We start from the raw sequence: 17,450 nt of genomic DNA, 5'->3' as shown, positions 1-17,450 counted from the left end.
GTTCTCCCTGTATCTATGATCAATGGACGAGCGGATGGGGCCTGATCAAAATACTAAGGGAACGATACATTTATTTTTTTTTATTTTTCACTAAATATTATTTGCACAAACTCATTAAATAATTTTATCTCTTACATGTTTGTTCCATACTAGACGTTTGCTATCCACCTTTCAGTAATTTGTTCTGTAAATTGCTTGCCTCCGATATTTGTGACAGAAAAATGGTAAATTTTAAATTTTCTGTAATTCATCAGACTGGACTCATAGTGCCGCTGTTGGTTAATATGTCAGTTTAGAGAGCAGATCTGCTGCAGTTCCACCCCCATCATCACCATATTATTAGAGAGAGACAGAAGCTGAGAGCACAGTTTGAGGAAGAGAGAGAAGACAGATCACATAGATACTGTATTCAATATACTTCTGGAATTACAGACTTTCTTCGTTTTTTGTCACTTTGGAGTTATACATCATTTTCTCCAGATATTTGGATCGTTTTATTTACTTTCTGTCGTAATCTTCTCTTCTATGGTCTTCTGCAAAATGTCGGACAGAACAATGGCTCGACAAGTACTGCTGTTTATTTGGTTTGTCTCTCTCAGTTCGGCTCTCGGGCAGGTCAGTTACTCCATTCCTGAGGGAATGGCCAAAGGCTCTTTAGTCGGGAACATAGCGCAGGATTTTGGTTTAGATTTAAAGAGACTGAAATCGGGTAAAGCTCGTATTTATACAGGAGACAGCACTGAATACATCGAGCTGAATAAAGAAAGAGGAGTCCTCCTTATCAAAGAGAGAATAGACCGAGAGGCGCTATGCGGACAGACAACGCCTTGCGCGCTACATTTCCAGATCATTCTTGAAAACCCAATGGAATTTTATTCAGTTACAGTCGAAGTAACAGATATAAATGACCATTCGCCATCTTTTAAACGAGCTGAGATGAAATTCAGAATTAGTGAGTCCACTATCACTGGGGCAGTTTTTGTTTTAGAGAGAGCAATGGATTTAGACGTCGGAATAAACGGCCTTCAGACTTATATATTAAAGCCTACAGATAATTTCTCTTTAAAATTACAGAGTCAGGCAGACGGTAGTAAGCTAGTAGAAATGGTTCTTCAAAAACCTCTCGATCGTGAAAAACAAGAACATTTGTCTTTGGTTCTGACAGCGATAGATGGAGGTGATCCACAATTGTCTGGTACTGCGCAGATACATATTGCTGTTTTAGATGCTAACGATAATGCGCCTGTTTTTACACATAAATCATATAAAGCGAGTATCACCGAGAATGCTTTCAAAGGCACAGTTGTGACGATTGTGAGTGCTTCTGATTTGGATGAGGGACCTAACGGCAAAATTACATATGCTATTACAAATACCCTCGACAATGTTCCGGAGTTGTTTGAAATTAACGAAATAAACGGTGAGGTGAGAGTAACAGGGAATATAGATTACGAGAAAGCTCGCCACTATCAAATTCCTGTGCAGGCCAGCGATGACGGGGGTCTGACTGATTCTTGTAAAATCGATGTGGATGTGATTGATATAAATGACAATAAACCACAGATAAACATCATGTCTAAATTAACCACAATATCAGAAAACTCTAATCCTGGAACTGTTGTAACAATGATAAACGCGCAAGACCCAGATGCAGGAGAAAACGGTAAAATTTTTTGTTCAGTTAATGAGAACATTCCCTTTACTCTGAAGTCGACAAATGCCAATTTCTTCAGTTTAGTCACAGATGGTGATTTAGACCGAGAGCGCGAATCTGAGTATAACATCAGTATGACGTGCGCTGATGAAGGCGTGCCATCTCTCTCCAGCAGCGTCACTCTCTCCTTACAGATATCAGATGTGAATGATAACGCGCCTGTCTTTGACAAGAGCTCATATGAGGCCTCTGTTCAAGAAAACAACACACCGGGTCTCTCCATATTCACAGTCAGAGCCAGAGACGCAGATTTTAACCAGAATGCCCTTGTGTCTTACTTACTGGAGGACTCGTCGGTTAACGGAGTGCACATCTCCTCATTAGTGTCCGTTAGTGCTGATAGTGGAGTCATACACGCAGTGCGATCTTTCGATTACGAGCAGATCAAAGATTTCCAGTTCCGCGTAAAAGCGCAGGACGGAGGCTCCCCTCCTCTCAGCAGCAACGTGAGCGTGAAAATAACGATTCAGGACCAGAATGACAACGCGCCTCAGGTTCTGTATCCGGTCCAGTCAGGCGCTTCTGTGGTGGCTGAAATAGTGCCTCGTTCTGCAGATGTGGGTTATCTGGTCACTAAAGTGGTGGCTGTTGATGTGGACTCTGGACAGAATGCCTGGCTCTCATATAAACTGCAGAAAGCCACAGACAGGGCGTTGTTTGAAGTGGGCTTACAGAATGGAGAAATAAGAACTGTGCGCCAAGTGACAGATAAAGATGCTGTGAAACAGAGACTCACTGTTGTAGTGGAGGACAACGGGCAGCCCTCTCGATCAGCTACAGTCAATGTTAACGTGGCGGTGGCGGACAGCTTCCCTGAAGTGCTCTCGGAGTTCACTGACTTTACGCACGACAAGGACTACAACGACAACCTGACTTTCTATCTGGTCTTGGCCTTGGCTGTAGTTTCGTTTCTCTTTATCGTGTCTATCATCGCCATACTGTCAGTCAAATGCTACAGATGGAGACGCGAGCGGATGTTTTACAAATCTGGAGCGAATCTTCCAGTTATTCCGTATTATCCGCCTCTTTACGCAGACGTAGGGGGCACAGGAACTTTACAGCACGTGTACAATTATGAGGTTTGCAGAACCACTGACTCCAGAAAGAGTGATCTGAAATACGGCAGACCTTGCAGTGAAAGCATCATTAGTCTGGACAGCAGCGGAACACAGACACTCACGCATGCGCAAAGAGGAAAATTGATTAATGAAGACGTTGATGACCAGGTGAGGTTTTTTATTTATATATTTGCACGTTGTGAAGCAGCGTACAACACTTTGGTCTGCATATATATCCAATTTTACATATAATTACGATCTTGTTGATACGTAATTAGCCTGTTATTTTTATGATGTAATCGTAGCTGTAGGTTGAATTATTTCCCTGCTATTTATTTTCTCCTGTTAATGTTATTTTTATGTGAGGTGTATTTGCAATAATTATATAATTCGAATACTTTATCGTATTTATTTATATATTTTTTTTTGTATCTGAAGATTCTCGTGTTGCTACTTTAAGCCCATGTGCGGTCTTTGGAAGGATGATTATTTCAGGTCCTGCTGTAATGTTAAGGGGTTTTATCTGCCTTAACCATATTTTACAGTTTTAAATCACAATGCGTTTTTAAGTCTGCTTTTTTATAATTGTTTTTCTTATATATATTCTTTATATATCTTTTCTTATATATTTTCTTTATATATCTTTTTTTATATATGTTTACGAAGACCAAATTCAAATGCATGGTAACTGGCCATGGTGCTGAAAGCTTCAGTCTTGGGTTTTGCTGCTTGTTTTTTTACCCTACCTCCGTTTTTTTGAGCGTACTGTATATTTTAGAACTTCTACGTCCTTCCAGTATCTCAATACCTTTCTAAAATATTAAAATTCTCATATTGGTTCATATTCATATATTTCACTTTTCTCTGTATTATTCAGTTAAGGGCACACAAAAGTTTGTGCTAATTCAATATCTAGTCATTTTTTAATTTTATTTCGTTTATTATTATTATTATTAATATTATTATTTACTTTTAAATTTGTTTAAAGAAAATCGTGCAATCATAAGTATTTTTTTTAGATCATTGCATTTTCATTGATAGTCACAGCGGTGGTATTTTTATTATTTTTGCAATGTGGAATAATTCTAAAACGTCTCGTAGAGTAGAAAAAAAAAACTGAATCTATTTGGTGATTTCTGTAATTCATCAGACTGGACTCATTGTGCCGCTGTTGGTTAATATCTCAGTTTAGAGAGCAGATCTGCTGCAGTTCCACCCCCATCATCACCATATTATTAGAGAGAGACAGAAGCTGAGAGCACAGTCTGAGGAGGAGAGAAAAGGCAAATCACGGAAATACTGAGTTCATAATCCTTTTTCTGGAATTACAGACACTTGTGTTAATTCTTGTCGCTTTGGAAATATACATGATTTCCTCCAGCTTCTTGGAATGATTGATTGATTTGTTTTCTGCTTGAATCTCCATTCCGTGGTCTTCTGCAAAATGACGGACAGAACAATGGCGCGGCAAGTACTGCTGTTTATTTGGTTTGTCTCTCTCAGTTCGGCTCTCGGGCAGGTCAGTTACTCCATTCCTGAGGAAATGGCCAAAGGCTCTTTAGTCGGGAACATAGCGCAGGATTTGGGTTTAGATTTAAAGAGACTGAAATCGGGTAAAGCGCGTATTTATACAGGAGACAGCTCTGAATACATCGAGCTGAATAGAGAAAGAGGATTCCTCCTTATCAAAGAGAGAATAGACCGAGAGGCACTATGCGGACAGACAACGCCTTGCGCGCTACATTTCCAGATCATTCTTGAAAACCCAATGGAATTTTACAGTGTTAATGTTGAAGTGCTTGATATAAATGACAACGCACCATTTTTTGAAAAAAATGAAATTTTATTCAGAATTAGCGAATCTGCATCAACTGGTACCAAATTTACGATAGAGCCTGCTAGAGATCTTGACGTTGGAATTAATGGTTTGCAGACCTACACATTAAAACCGACAGACAATTTTGCCTTGAAATTCAAGAGCCAGCCAGTGGGAGGACAAAATGTCGAAATGATTTTACAAAAGCCTCTAGATCGCGAGAAGCAGGAGCACATGTCTTTAACATTAACAGCTATTGACGGGGGAGATCCTCAAATGTCTGGTAATATTCAGATACATATTATTGTTTTAGATGTGAATGATAACGCTCCTGTTTTCACACAGTCAGTTTATAAAACGTCTGTAACAGAAAATTCACCAAAAGGAACAATTGTGACGACAGTAAGTGCGTCGGATCCAGATCAAGGAATAAACTGTGAAATAATCTACTCAATAACAAACACGTTAGATAAAGTTCGAGATATATTTGAAATTAACGAGACTGATGGCAAAGTACGGTTGATTGGTCTAGTTGATTATGAACAAGCTCGGAACTTTGAGATTCGTGTTCAAGCAAGTGATCATGGAGGCTTTACTGATTCGTGTAAGATTATAGTTGATGTAATTGATATCAATGATAATAAACCCTTGATCAATATAATGTCCAAAACAAACGTGATAGCTGAAAATTCTGCATCTGAGACGGTGGTAACGATGATAAATGTTCAGGATCTTGATTCAGGAGAAAATGGGAAAGTTCAATGTTCAGTTATTGAGAACATCCCTTTTACTTTAAAGTCGTCAAATGTCAATTTCTTCAGTTTAGTCACAGATGGTGATTTAGACCGAGAGCGCGAGTCTGAGTATAACATCAGTGTGACGTGCGCTGATGAAGGCGTGCCCTCTCTCTCCAGCAGCGTCACTCTCTCCTTACAGATATCAGATGTGAATGATAACGCGCCTGTATTTGACAAGAGCTCATATGGGGCCTCTGTTCAAGAAAACAACACACCGGGTCTTTCCATATTCACAGTCAGAGCCAGAGATGCAGATTTTAACCAGAATGCCCGTGTGTCTTACATACTGGAGGACTCGTCGGTTAACGGAGTGCACATCTCCTCATTAGTGTCCGTTAGTGCTGATAGTGGAGTCATACACGCAGTGCGATCTTTCGATTACGAGCAAATCAAAGATTTCCAGTTCCGCGTAAAAGCGCAGGACGGAGGCTCCCCTCCTCTCAGCAGCAACGTGAGCGTGAAAATAATGATTCAGGACCAGAATGACAACGCGCCTCAGGTTCTGTATCCGGTCCAGTCAGGCGCTTCTGTGGTGGCTGAAATAGTGCCTCGTTCTGCAGATGTGGGTTATCTGGTGACTAAAGTGGTGGCTGTTGATGTGGACTCTGGACAGAATGCCTGGCTCTCATATAAACTACAGAAAGCCACAGACAGGGTGCTGTTTGAAGTGGGCTTACAGAATGGAGAAATAAGAACTGTGCGCCAAGTGACAGATAAAGATGCTGTGAAACAGAGACTCACTGTTGTAGTGGAGGACAACGGGCAGCCCTCTCGATCAGCTACAGTCAATGTTAACGTGGCGGTGGCGGACAGCTTCCCTGAAGTGCTCTCGGAGTTCACTGACTTTACGCACGACAAGGACTACAACGACAACCTGACTTTCTATCTGGTCTTGGCCTTGGCTGTAGTTTCGTTTCTCTTTATCGTGTCTATCATCGCCATACTGTCAGTCAAATGCTACAGATGGAGACGCGAGCGGATGTTTTACAAATCTGGGGCGAATCTTCCAGTTATTCCATATTATCCGCCTCTTTACGCAGACGTAGGGGGCACAGGAACTTTACAGCACGTGTACAATTATGAGGTTTGCAGAACCACTGACTCCAGAAAGAGTGATCTGAAATACGGCAGACCTTGCAGTGAAAGCATCATTAGTCTGGACAGCAGCGGAACACAAACACTCACACATGCGCAAAGAGAGACACTGAACTTTGGTGATTGTGATAAGGTAAGAAATATTTTTACAGCTAATTTTTTTTTATATATATTAGATATACAACGTTGTATCTCATAATTTATCATTTTTGCTGTAGCTGTTGATAGTATTGCTGATTGGTTTTGTGAAAATAATTAGTTTCTGTGATTAAGTATAGTTGACAATAAAATATATTTTATATATAAATATATTTATATATAAATATATTTAATACAGAGTCTGTTATAGTCCGGTATATTTTCTGCCTTTCTATTACTCTAATTATTATTCTCTCTTTTTATTCGTATATCCTTTTGTACATCTCTTTTTGTTTAGCAAGAAAAAAATAAGAAAAAATTGTACCGGTGTAATATGGCGCGCTGTCACTGATATATAGACTAGCGATTTAACATGCAATTGCATTTTCAGTTTTGTTATTTGACCTTAACTTTTTTTTTTTTTTGCACGACTGTTATACTTGACTTTGTCATGAAATGAGAAACTTCAGTTTCCCTGACCATGGTCCTGAAATCTAACAAGGCTTACAATTTACCCGTGTATTCTGGTGCATCTTTTTACAGCAGTATTTTTTTTTTTTTTACTTTTTTCCCTGCAGTCTGTCAATCTATCCTCCTGTTAACAATTAAACGATACAACGTGTCAATAGTTTTCAGATGTGTTCAGTTGTATTTTAGATATTTCTCCCTCTCTGATCAATAGACACGTGGATAGGGCCTGATCAAAACACTGAGGGAAGGAGGAATTTACTTAAATGTTTGCCCTTAAATGTTATTTACACAAACTCATACAATCATTTTATCTCTTTGATGTTTGTATGATAATAGACATTTGCTAGTTTTATACTGAAGTACTTTGTTTAGGAAATTGCTTTTTAGACGTGTCTGACACAGAGACAAATGTTTATTCATTTTAAGTTTTCTGTAGTTCATCAGACTGGACTCATAGTGCCGCTGTTGGTCAATATGTCAGTTTAGAGAGCAGATCTGCTGCAGTTCCACCCCATCATCACCATATTATTAGAGAGAGACAGAAGCTGAGAGCACAGTCTGAGGAGGAGAGAGAATACAAATCACAAAGATACTGTATTTAGTATACTTTTCTTTGACTTGAAGACTTTTTGTTAGTTCTCGTCACTTTGGATATACATGATTTCCTCCAGCTTCTTGGACTAATTTGTTTTGTGCGTGAATCTTCATTCCGTGGCCTTCTGCAAAATGTCGGAGAGAACAATGGCGCGGCAAGTACTGTTGTTTATTTGGTTTGTCTCTCTCAGTTCGGCTCTCGGGCAGGTCAGTTACTCCATTCCTGAGGAAATGGCCAAAGGCTCTTTAGTCGGGAACATAGCGCAGGATTTGGGTTTAGATTTAAAGAGACTGAAATCGGGTAAAGCGCGTATTTATACAGGAGACAGCTCTGAATACATCGAGCTGAATAAAGAAAGAGGGGTCCTCCTTATCAAAGAGAGAATAGACCGAGAGGCGCTATGCGGACAGACAACGCCTTGCGCGCTACATTTTCAGATTACCTTGGAAAACCCGATGGAGTTTTATAGCATAACAGTTGAGATTATAGATGTAAATGACAACGCTCCTGTTTTTGCAGCCAAAGAGATAACATTTGATATAAGTGAATCATCTCCGACAGGAGCTAAATTTGTTTTAGAGACAGCAGTGGATGATGACGTTGGCTTAAACAGCGTACAGGGCTATTCTTTACATCCCGCGAATCATTTTATTTTAAAAACTCAAGATATGCCGGATGGTAGCAAAAATGTTGAAATGATTTTACAAAAACCTTTAGATCGAGAAAAACAAGAGCACATTTCACTTTTACTTACTGCTGTGGACGGGGGAGACCCACAGATGTCTGGAACAATTCCGATTATAATCACAATTGAGGACACAAATGATAACGCGCCAGTTTGCTTACTGTCTGTTTATAAGACGAGCGTTGCAGAAAACTCTCCAAAGGGTGCAACTTTAACTACAGTTCAAGCATCAGATGCTGACCAAGGACAGAATGGTAAAATAGAATATCATATTTCGAAATCTTCTCGTGGCACCACTAACCTCTTTGAAATAGATGGAAATGACGGCGTTTTAAAGTTATCTGGCGATTTAGACTATGAAAGAGTTAAACATTATCAAATTGACGTTCAAGCAAGAGACCCTGGGCGTCACTCTGACACATGTAAAGTGATTGTTGATGTAATTGATGTGAATGACAACAAACCAGTAATTAATATAATGTCAAAATCAAACACTCTTTCCGAAGATTCAAAACCAGACACCGTTGTGACTATGCTGAATGTCCAAGACTCAGATTCTGGTGAGAATGGAAAAGTCCAATGCTCCATTAATGATGATATCCCTTTTAAGCTGAAGTCAACAAATGCCAATTTCTTCAGTTTAGTCACAGATGGTGATTTAGACCGAGAGCGCGAATCTGAGTATAACATCAGTGTGACGTGCGCTGATGAAGGCGTGCCCTCTCTCTCCAGCAGCGTCACTCTCTCCTTACAGATATCAGATGTGAATGATAACGCGCCTGTCTTTGACAAGAGCTCATATGAGGCCTCTGTTCAAGAAAACAACACACCGGGTCTTTCTATATTCACAGTCAGAGCCAGAGACGCAGATTTTAACCAGAATGCCCGTGTGTCTTACATACTGGAGGACTCGTCGGTTAACGGAGTGCACATCTCCTCGTTAGTGTCCGTTAGTGCTGATAGTGGAGTCATACATGCAGTGCGATCTTTCGATTACGAGCAGATCAAAGATTTCCAGTTCCGCGTAAAAGCGCAGGATGGAGGCTCTCCTCCTCTCAGCAGCAACGTGAGCGTGAAAATAATGATTCAGGACCAGAATGACAACGCGCCTCAGGTTCTGTATCCGGTCCAGTCAGGCGCTTCTGTGGTGGCTGAAATAGTGCCTCGTTCTGCAGATGTGGGTTATCTGGTGACTAAAGTGGTGGCTGTTGATGTGGACTCTGGACAGAATGCCTGGCTCTCATATAAACTGCAGAAAGCCACAGACAGGGCGCTGTTTGAAGTGGGCTTACAGAATGGAGAAATAAGAACTGTGCGCCAAGTGACAGATAAAGATGCTGTGAAACAGAGACTCACTGTTGTAGTGGAGGACAACGGACAGCCCTCTCGATCAGCTACAGTCAATGTTAACGTGGCGGTGGCGGACAGCTTCCCTGAAGTGCTCTCGGAGTTCACTGACTTTACGCACGACAAGGACTACAACGACAACCTGACTTTCTATCTGGTCTTGGCCTTGGCTGTAGTTTCGTTTCTCTTTATCGTGTCTATCATTGCCATACTGTCAGTCAGATGCTACAGATGGAGACGCGAGCGGATGTTTTACAAATCTGGAGCGAATCTTCCAGTTATTCCGTATTATCCGCCTCTTTACGCAGACGTAGGGGGCACAGGAACTTTACAGCACGTGTACAATTATGAGGTTTGCAGAACCACTGACTCCAGAAAGAGTGATCTGAAATACGGCAGACCTTGCAATGAAAGCATCATTAGTCTGGACAGCAGCGGAACACAAACACTCACACATGCGAAGAGAGGAAAATTAATTAATGAAGACTTTGATGATCAGGTGAGATTTTTTTGTTAGCTAATTTAATCGTCATTTAAAACGTTTGTTTCTCATTATTTGTCATTTTTGCTTCAACTGTTGAACTGATTACTTTTCTGAAACGAATCGTTTCTGCAAACAGACTTATTGTTATTATTATTATTATTATTATTATTATTATTATTATTATTATTATTATTATTATTATTATTATTATTATTATTTTACTTTTAGTATGGTTTGGTAATTTTGTGTAGGATATCTAAGCCTATTGTTGGCACGGGTGCGCAAGGAAATATAAAAGTGGTTCGGACGAAGATGGTAAGTGTTTTTGCTACCAAATTCTCTCCAGACCTTGACGCAGAGACGCTGGCTAACTATCTTAAAGAAAAGCTTGGCCATGAAGTTACCTGTCAACGGGTTGTCACTGTGAGTAATAGATACAGTTCATTTAAAGGGTGAGTGGAATGCAGTGAAGTCGCGGAGATGTACAACCCCGAACTCTGGCCAGAAGGTTCTGTTGTGCGGCGATATTATGAGCCCCGTAAGGCGGGAGTGACTGGTAGTAATGTAACCAGTTCAACACTTGGAGCGGTTGTGCCGGTTAGGGCTATGGCAGCACTGTCCTCTTAAATTCTCCCATGCGTGTTGCATCTTATAACTGTCGGGGGTTGTGTGTCGGCAGCAGCGCAGGGGACAGGGCTCGGCGTGTAGTTGTGGATAGCTTGATGCAAAACTGTGAAATTTTATGTTTACAGGAAACTTTTTTACCTAAACAAGATTTGGAAAAATTGAACTCTTTTAAAGACAATTTCTACGGTGCTGGTGAATCTACAACTGATCTCTCAATGGGAATAGTGAGAGGAAGGATAGCAGGAGGTGTGGCTATCCTTTGGCACAAAAAATTGGACTCAGTGATAAAAGTCATAAGGCTTGAAGTTGACTGGTGCATTGCAGTACAGTTAAAGGTTAACAATAGAGAGTTTATTATTCTTAACATATATACACCATATGAGTGTCAGCAGAATGAGGATGAATATTTGCATTGACTTGCTTTTATAAATTCTTTTATTCATTATAATCATTCCATGAGTGTATATGTGGTTGGTGACATGAATGCTGATCTTTCAGACAGAAGCTCAGCGTTTGCTAAACATATGTTACAGTTCTGTGAAGACAATAACCTTATATTATCCAGCCAATTGTTGTTACCTGCAGATAGCTACTCTTACATAAGTGAAGCCTGGCATACAACATCATGGCTTGATCATTGTATTAGCACTGCAGATGCCCATGCTTGTTTGCGATCAATGAAAATCTTGTATGAAACGTCCATGTCTGATCATGTCCCATTTGTTATGTTGCTTGATGTTGACAGTCTTCCTGAAATGACCAATGTGGGTAATAGTGCTTGTAAAGCTAAACTGGATTGGGCTAAGCTCTCAAATTAGGATGTTTTGTTATATTGTAGGAAAACAGATGTTCTTCTGAGTAGTGTATATTTGCCAAAAAGTGCAATTATGTGCTCTAATGTAAATTGTAATGACAATGCTCATTGTGAAGCTTTATGTGCAATGTATGATTCTATTGTGGATGCTATGTATGAGGCAAGTAGATCATACTTTACTTGCTCTGATAAGGCACATAACATCAAGCCAGGTTGGAATAAGTTTGTGGCTGCACATAGGGCGGAAGCCAAGGAGGCATTTAAAGCTTGGGTTCTGGCTGGTAGACCCAGACAGGGGCTTGTCCTGGACCTCAAGAAGATTACTAATGCTAGGTATAAATATGCAGTTCGTTATGTTAGCAAATACGAGCAAGTCATGAGAGCAGACTCTTTGGCTGAAAAGCTACTTTGTAATAATACCACTGACTTTTGGAGGGAGGTAAGAGCTCTAAACAAGGTTAATACTCTGCTACCATGCACTATAGAGGGAGTTTCTGGAGTCGATAATATAACAAGTTGTGGAGGCAACATTACTCTGCTTTATTTAATTGCGTCAATAGTGATCCTTATAAAGTGGGCAATATTGCCAAAAGAGACATATTGGGAATCACAACTCATGAGGTTCATCAAGCAATTTCTCAGTTATCTGATAATAAAGCAAGTGGCTCAGATCAAATCACAGCAGAGCACCTTAAGTATGCAAGTCCAAAGGTTGCAGCTCTTCTTGCCTTTTGCTTTAATGGCTTTATGACCCATGGAATGTTACCAGACTCGATGTTAGCCGTTACTCTTGTGCCTGTAATTAAAGACAAGGCTGGCAAGGTTGGAAGCGTAGAGAATTATAGGCCAATCGCACTAGCCAGTGTGTTATCTAAAGTTTTAGAGAGGATTTTATTACATCGTTTGAGTGAGTATATTGAAACTACAGACAACCAGTTTGGCTTTAAGGCTAAACATGGTACTGATTTGTGTATATATGCCTTGAAAGAAGTAGTTGAAGTGTACAGGAGGCAAAACTCCTCTGTTCTAATTGGTTTTATAGATGCCTCTAAAGCTTTTGACTGAGTCAATCATCGGAAGTTGTTCCTGAAAATGAAACTAAGGGGCGTGCCTGACAGCATGATAAGAATCTTGGCATACTGGTATGCCAACCAGAGTATGCAGGTCAGATGGGGAAATAGAGTCTCCCCTATGTTTAGTGTTGGTAATGGAGTAAAACAAGGGGGGTTACTCTCCCCGGCCCTTTTCAACCTGTATATGAATGACTTATCAGAACAACTAAGAGGCGGCAAAACCAGCGGTATGATTGGTAACGTTTTAATAAATCATTTTATGTATGCCGATGATCTGGCTATTGTTTCCCCTAGCAGTGCTGGATTTCAACAGTTGTTGAATATATGTTCTGATTATGGGTTCAAATATGACGAGCAGTATAATGCTAAGAAGAGTGTTGTCATGATATGCAGAACAAAAGGGGATAAAGACCTCAACTTTCCAGTGTTTTATCTGGCAGGTAAAGTGATAGGTGTTTGTAATAAAACAAAATACCTGGGGCACTTCCTCACAGATCAATTGTCTGATGATGATGACATGTATAGGCAGTGTCGTAAACTTTATGCTCAAGCTAACATGTTAGCAAGAAAATTCTATATGTGTTCAGACAATGTTAAGATAAGGCTTTTTCAAGCCTACTGTACTCCTCTCTACACTGCCCCATTGTGGGCCAAGTTTAAAAAGACAACCATGCATAAGCTTCAGTTGGCTTATAATGACTGTATGCGAATATTGCTTCAAAAACCTAGGTGGTGTAGTGCAAGTGAATTGTTTTGCAAGGCAGGAGTCAACACTTTTCAGGCTTTATTGAGAAATCTGATGTACAAATTTATTGGCCGATTGGATGGTTCTCAGAATGGTATTATTAAGTTACTGGCAAATCCTAGTGAAAGTGTCGTGCGATACCAGTCACAGCTGTGGAGGCACTGGTATAACTGTCTTTTATAATTGGTAATTGTCTGTTTGTTGTTGTGTTGTACATGTGTGTTCCTGTAATGTTGTATGGTTTTCTAATGGACCCTGAGTCTGTCAATAAAGTTGAACTGAACTGAACTGAATCGTCATTTAAAACGTTTGTTTCTCATTATTTGTCATTTTTGCTTCAACTGTTGAACTGATTACTTTTCTGAAACGAATCGTTTCTGCAAACAGACTTATAGTTATTATTATTATTATTATTTTACTTTTAGTATGGTTTGGTAATTTTGTGTAGTTTTCTGCAGTTCTGTTACTCGGGTAATTATTATGTATTTTTTATTTATACATTTTTCCTTTAGATACGCCAAGTAGAGTTAAATATTTCTGTATTTTCTTTTAAAAAATCGAACCATTGTTATTATCGTCATTATCATTGCATATTTATTTAAGAATAATGTCATTGTTATTGTTTTTTTTCAGTCAAGTGTCATTGTCATGTAAAAAGGAACTTCAGTTTCCCTGACCATGGTCCTGAAATACAGCAAAGCGGTCATTTCCCCTCATGATGCATCTCTTTACCTCAAGTGTTTTTTTTGTTTGTTTTTTTTTTTCAGCAGCTAATCGGTCTGTCTTCCTGTTCATATTTAAACTATCCATTCTTTTATTACTACTTCGTTTACTTTGCATGTGATTAATTGTATTTTATGTATTTCCCACTGTCTCTCTGATCAGAGAACACATAGATAAGACCTGATCAAAACACTGAGGGAACAATACATTTATTTGTTTCAAGATTTGTATAAAATCTTATTTACACAAACGCGTACAATCGTTTTATATAATACAAAATTCTATTACAATTGATATTTGCTAGTTTTGATATTTATAAATATATTTCATGACTTTTAGTAAATTGCTTATCTCGGATGTGTCTGTCACTAAATTAAAAGTTTATTATATTTAAATTTTCTGTAATTCATCAGACTGGACTCATAGTGCCGCTGTTGGTTAATATCTCAGTTTAGAGAGCAGATCTGCTGCAGTTCCACCCCCATCATCACCATATTATTAGAGAGAGACAGAAGCTGAGAGCACAGTCTGAGGAAGAGAGACAAGACAAATCACATAGATACTGTATTCAATATACTTCTGGAATTACAGACTTTCTTCGTTTTTTTTTCACTTTGGATTTATACATGATTTCCTCCATCTTCTTGGATTGGTTTATTTGTTTTCTGTTTGACTCTTCATTCCGTGGTCTTCTGCAAAATGTCGGACAGAACAATGGCTCGGCAAGTACTGCTGTTTATTTGGTTTGTATCTCTCCGTTCGGCTCTCGGGCAGGTCAGTTACTCCATTCCTGAGGAAATGACCAAAGGCTCTTTAGTCGGGAACATAGCGCAGGATTTGGGTTTAGATTTAAAGAGACTGAAATCGGGTAAAGCGCGTATTTATACAGGAGACAGCGCTGAATACATCGAGCTAAATAAAGAAAGAGGAGTCCTCCTTATCAAAGAGAGAATAGACCGAGAGGAGCTATGCGGACAGACAACGCCTTGCGCGCTACATTTTCAGATTATTCTTGAAAACCCGATGCAACTATACAGAGTAACAGTTGAGATACAAGACATTAATGACAACGCCCCTATTTTCAGCCTTAAAGAAATTAAATTTGAAATTAGCGAAATGGCTCTGCCCGGAGCAAAATTCGATTTGGAGACTGCAGTTGACACCGATGTGGGATTGAATGGTCTTCAAAAGTACATACTGAAACCAAGTGACAATTTCATTGTAAAAACTCAAAGCTTGCCAGATGGTAGTAAATCTGTAGAAATGGTTTTACAGAAACCACTTGATCGTGAAAAACAAGACCATATTTCTTTATTGTTAACAGCAGTCGATGGCGGCGAGGTGCAAATGTCAGGCACAATGCTGATACACATTACAGTTTTAGATGCGAATGACAATGCGCCTGTTTGCAGTCAGTCAGTTTACAAAGCCAGTATAGCCGAGAATTCCGCAAAAGGCACCGTGTTGACCACAGTCAGCGCGTCAGACGCAGATCAGGGTTCTAATGGCGTCGTTACTTATTCGTTATCTTCGGCAGCGTCCGCAACTCTATTTGACATTGGCCAATATGACGGCGTTCTCCGATTAACTGGTAATGTTGACTACGAAAAAAACAAACATTATCAGATAGCGATTCAAGCTAGTGATCAAGGAGGACATACTGATTCTTGTAAAGTAATTATTGACGTCACAGATACGAACGACAATAAGCCAGTTATCAGTATAATGTCTAAATCAAATGACATTTCAGAAAATTCCCCACCAGGAACAGTTGTAGCGATGATGAACATACAAGACGCTGATACAAATCAAAATGGAATCGTTAAATGTGAATTAAATGAAAACATTCATTTTTTCATCCATTCTTCATCTGACGGCTTTTACAGCCTCCTTACAGATGGTGATTTAGACCGAGAGCGTGAATCTGAGTATAACATCAGTGTGACGTGCGCTGATGGAGGCGTGCCATCTCTCTCCAGCAGCGTCACTCTCTCCTTACAGATATCAGATGTGAATGATAACGCGCCTGTCTTTGACAAGAGCTCATATGAGGCCACTGTTCAAGAAAACAACACACCGGGTCTCTCCATATTCACAGTCAGAGCCAGAGACGCAGATTTTAACCAGAATGCCCGTGTGTCTTACATACTGGAGGACTCGTCGGTTAACGGAGTGCCAGTCTCCTCGTTAGTGTCCGTTAGTGCTGATAGTGGAGTGATACACGCAGTGCGATCTTTCGATTACGAGCAGATCAAAGATTTCCAGTTCCGCGTAAAAGCGCAGGACGGAGGCTCTCCTCCTCTCAGCAGCAACGTGAGCGTGAAAATAATGATTCAGGACCAGAATGACAACGCGCCTCAGGTTCTGTATCCAGTCCAGTCAGGCGCTTCTATGGTGGCTGAAATAGTGCCTCGTTCTGCAGATGTGGGTTATCTGGTGACTAAAGTGGTGGCTGTTGATGTGGACTCTGGACAGAATGCCTGGCTCTCATATAAACTGCAGAAAGCCACAGACAGGGCGTTGTTTGAAGTGGGCTTACAGAATGGAGAAATAAGAACTGTGCGCCAAGTGACAGATAAAGATGCTGTGAAACAGAAACTCACTGTTGTAGTGGAGGACAACGGGCAGCCCTCTCGATCAGCTACAGTCAATGTTAACGTGGCGGTGGCGGACAGCTTTCCCGAAGTGCTCTCGGAGTTCACTGACTTTACGCACGACAAGGACTACAACGACAAACTGCCTTTCTATCTGGTCTTGGCCTTGGCTGTAGTTTCGTTTCTCTTTATCGTGTCTATCATCGCCATACTGTCAGTCAAATGCTACAGATGGAGACGCGAGCGGATGTTTTACAAATCTGGAGTGAATCTTCCAGTTATTCCGTATTATCCGCCTCTTTACGCAGACGTAGGGGGCACAGGAACTTTACAGCACGTGTACAATTATGAGGTTTGCAGAACCACTGACTCCAGAAAGAGTGATCTGAAATACGGCAGACCTTGCAGTGAAAGCATCATTAGTCTGGACAGCAGCGGAACACAGACACTCACGCATGCGCAAAGGGAGACACTGAACTTTGATGATTCTGATAAGGTGAGGTTTACTGTTTTTGTATAGTAGGTGTAACTTTTTTGCTTCTTTTCTTTTTTTGCCCCCTCTTTACCTTTTAGAAGTCTTTTTAACAGACTTTTAGATACTTTTCTTTTTCAAGAAATTCATACCCATATTTATGAAAACAGTAACGGTTTTATGCTTTTGTTTGTTATTGTTG

At 40.1% G+C, this 17,450-nt stretch overlaps 1 protein-coding gene across 39 annotated transcripts in view; it reads left to right on the top strand.

Annotated features, from left to right (window-relative positions):
* The window catches only part of LOC132109885 (protocadherin gamma-A12-like), a 176,037-nt gene that overhangs the window by 101,954 nt on the left and 56,633 nt on the right, over window positions 1–17,450 (top strand). For 2 of the 39 annotated variants that reach the window (XM_059516312.1, XM_059516289.1), the window contains exon 1: window positions 519–2,940. The exons of 31 other annotated variants lie outside the window; for them this stretch is intronic. In XM_059516312.1, coding sequence (XP_059372295.1) covers window positions 526–2,940 — 2,415 coding nt within the window. In that variant the 5' untranslated portion in view covers window positions 519–525. Of the gene's footprint in view, window positions 1–518; window positions 2,941–4,024; window positions 6,614–7,694; window positions 10,216–14,698; window positions 17,273–17,450 lie in introns of those variants that run through there. 6 more of the 39 variants (XM_059516298.1, XM_059516321.1, XM_059516296.1 and 3 more) reach the window with 6 other exon arrangements.

The sequence above is a fragment of the Carassius carassius genome, chromosome 29, assembly GCF_963082965.1.
Source record: "Carassius carassius chromosome 29, fCarCar2.1, whole genome shotgun sequence".
Taxonomy (NCBI): Eukaryota; Metazoa; Chordata; class Actinopteri; order Cypriniformes; family Cyprinidae; genus Carassius; species Carassius carassius.
Note: the sequence above shows the minus strand (reverse complement) of the source record. Positions and strands in the feature narration are given on the sequence as shown.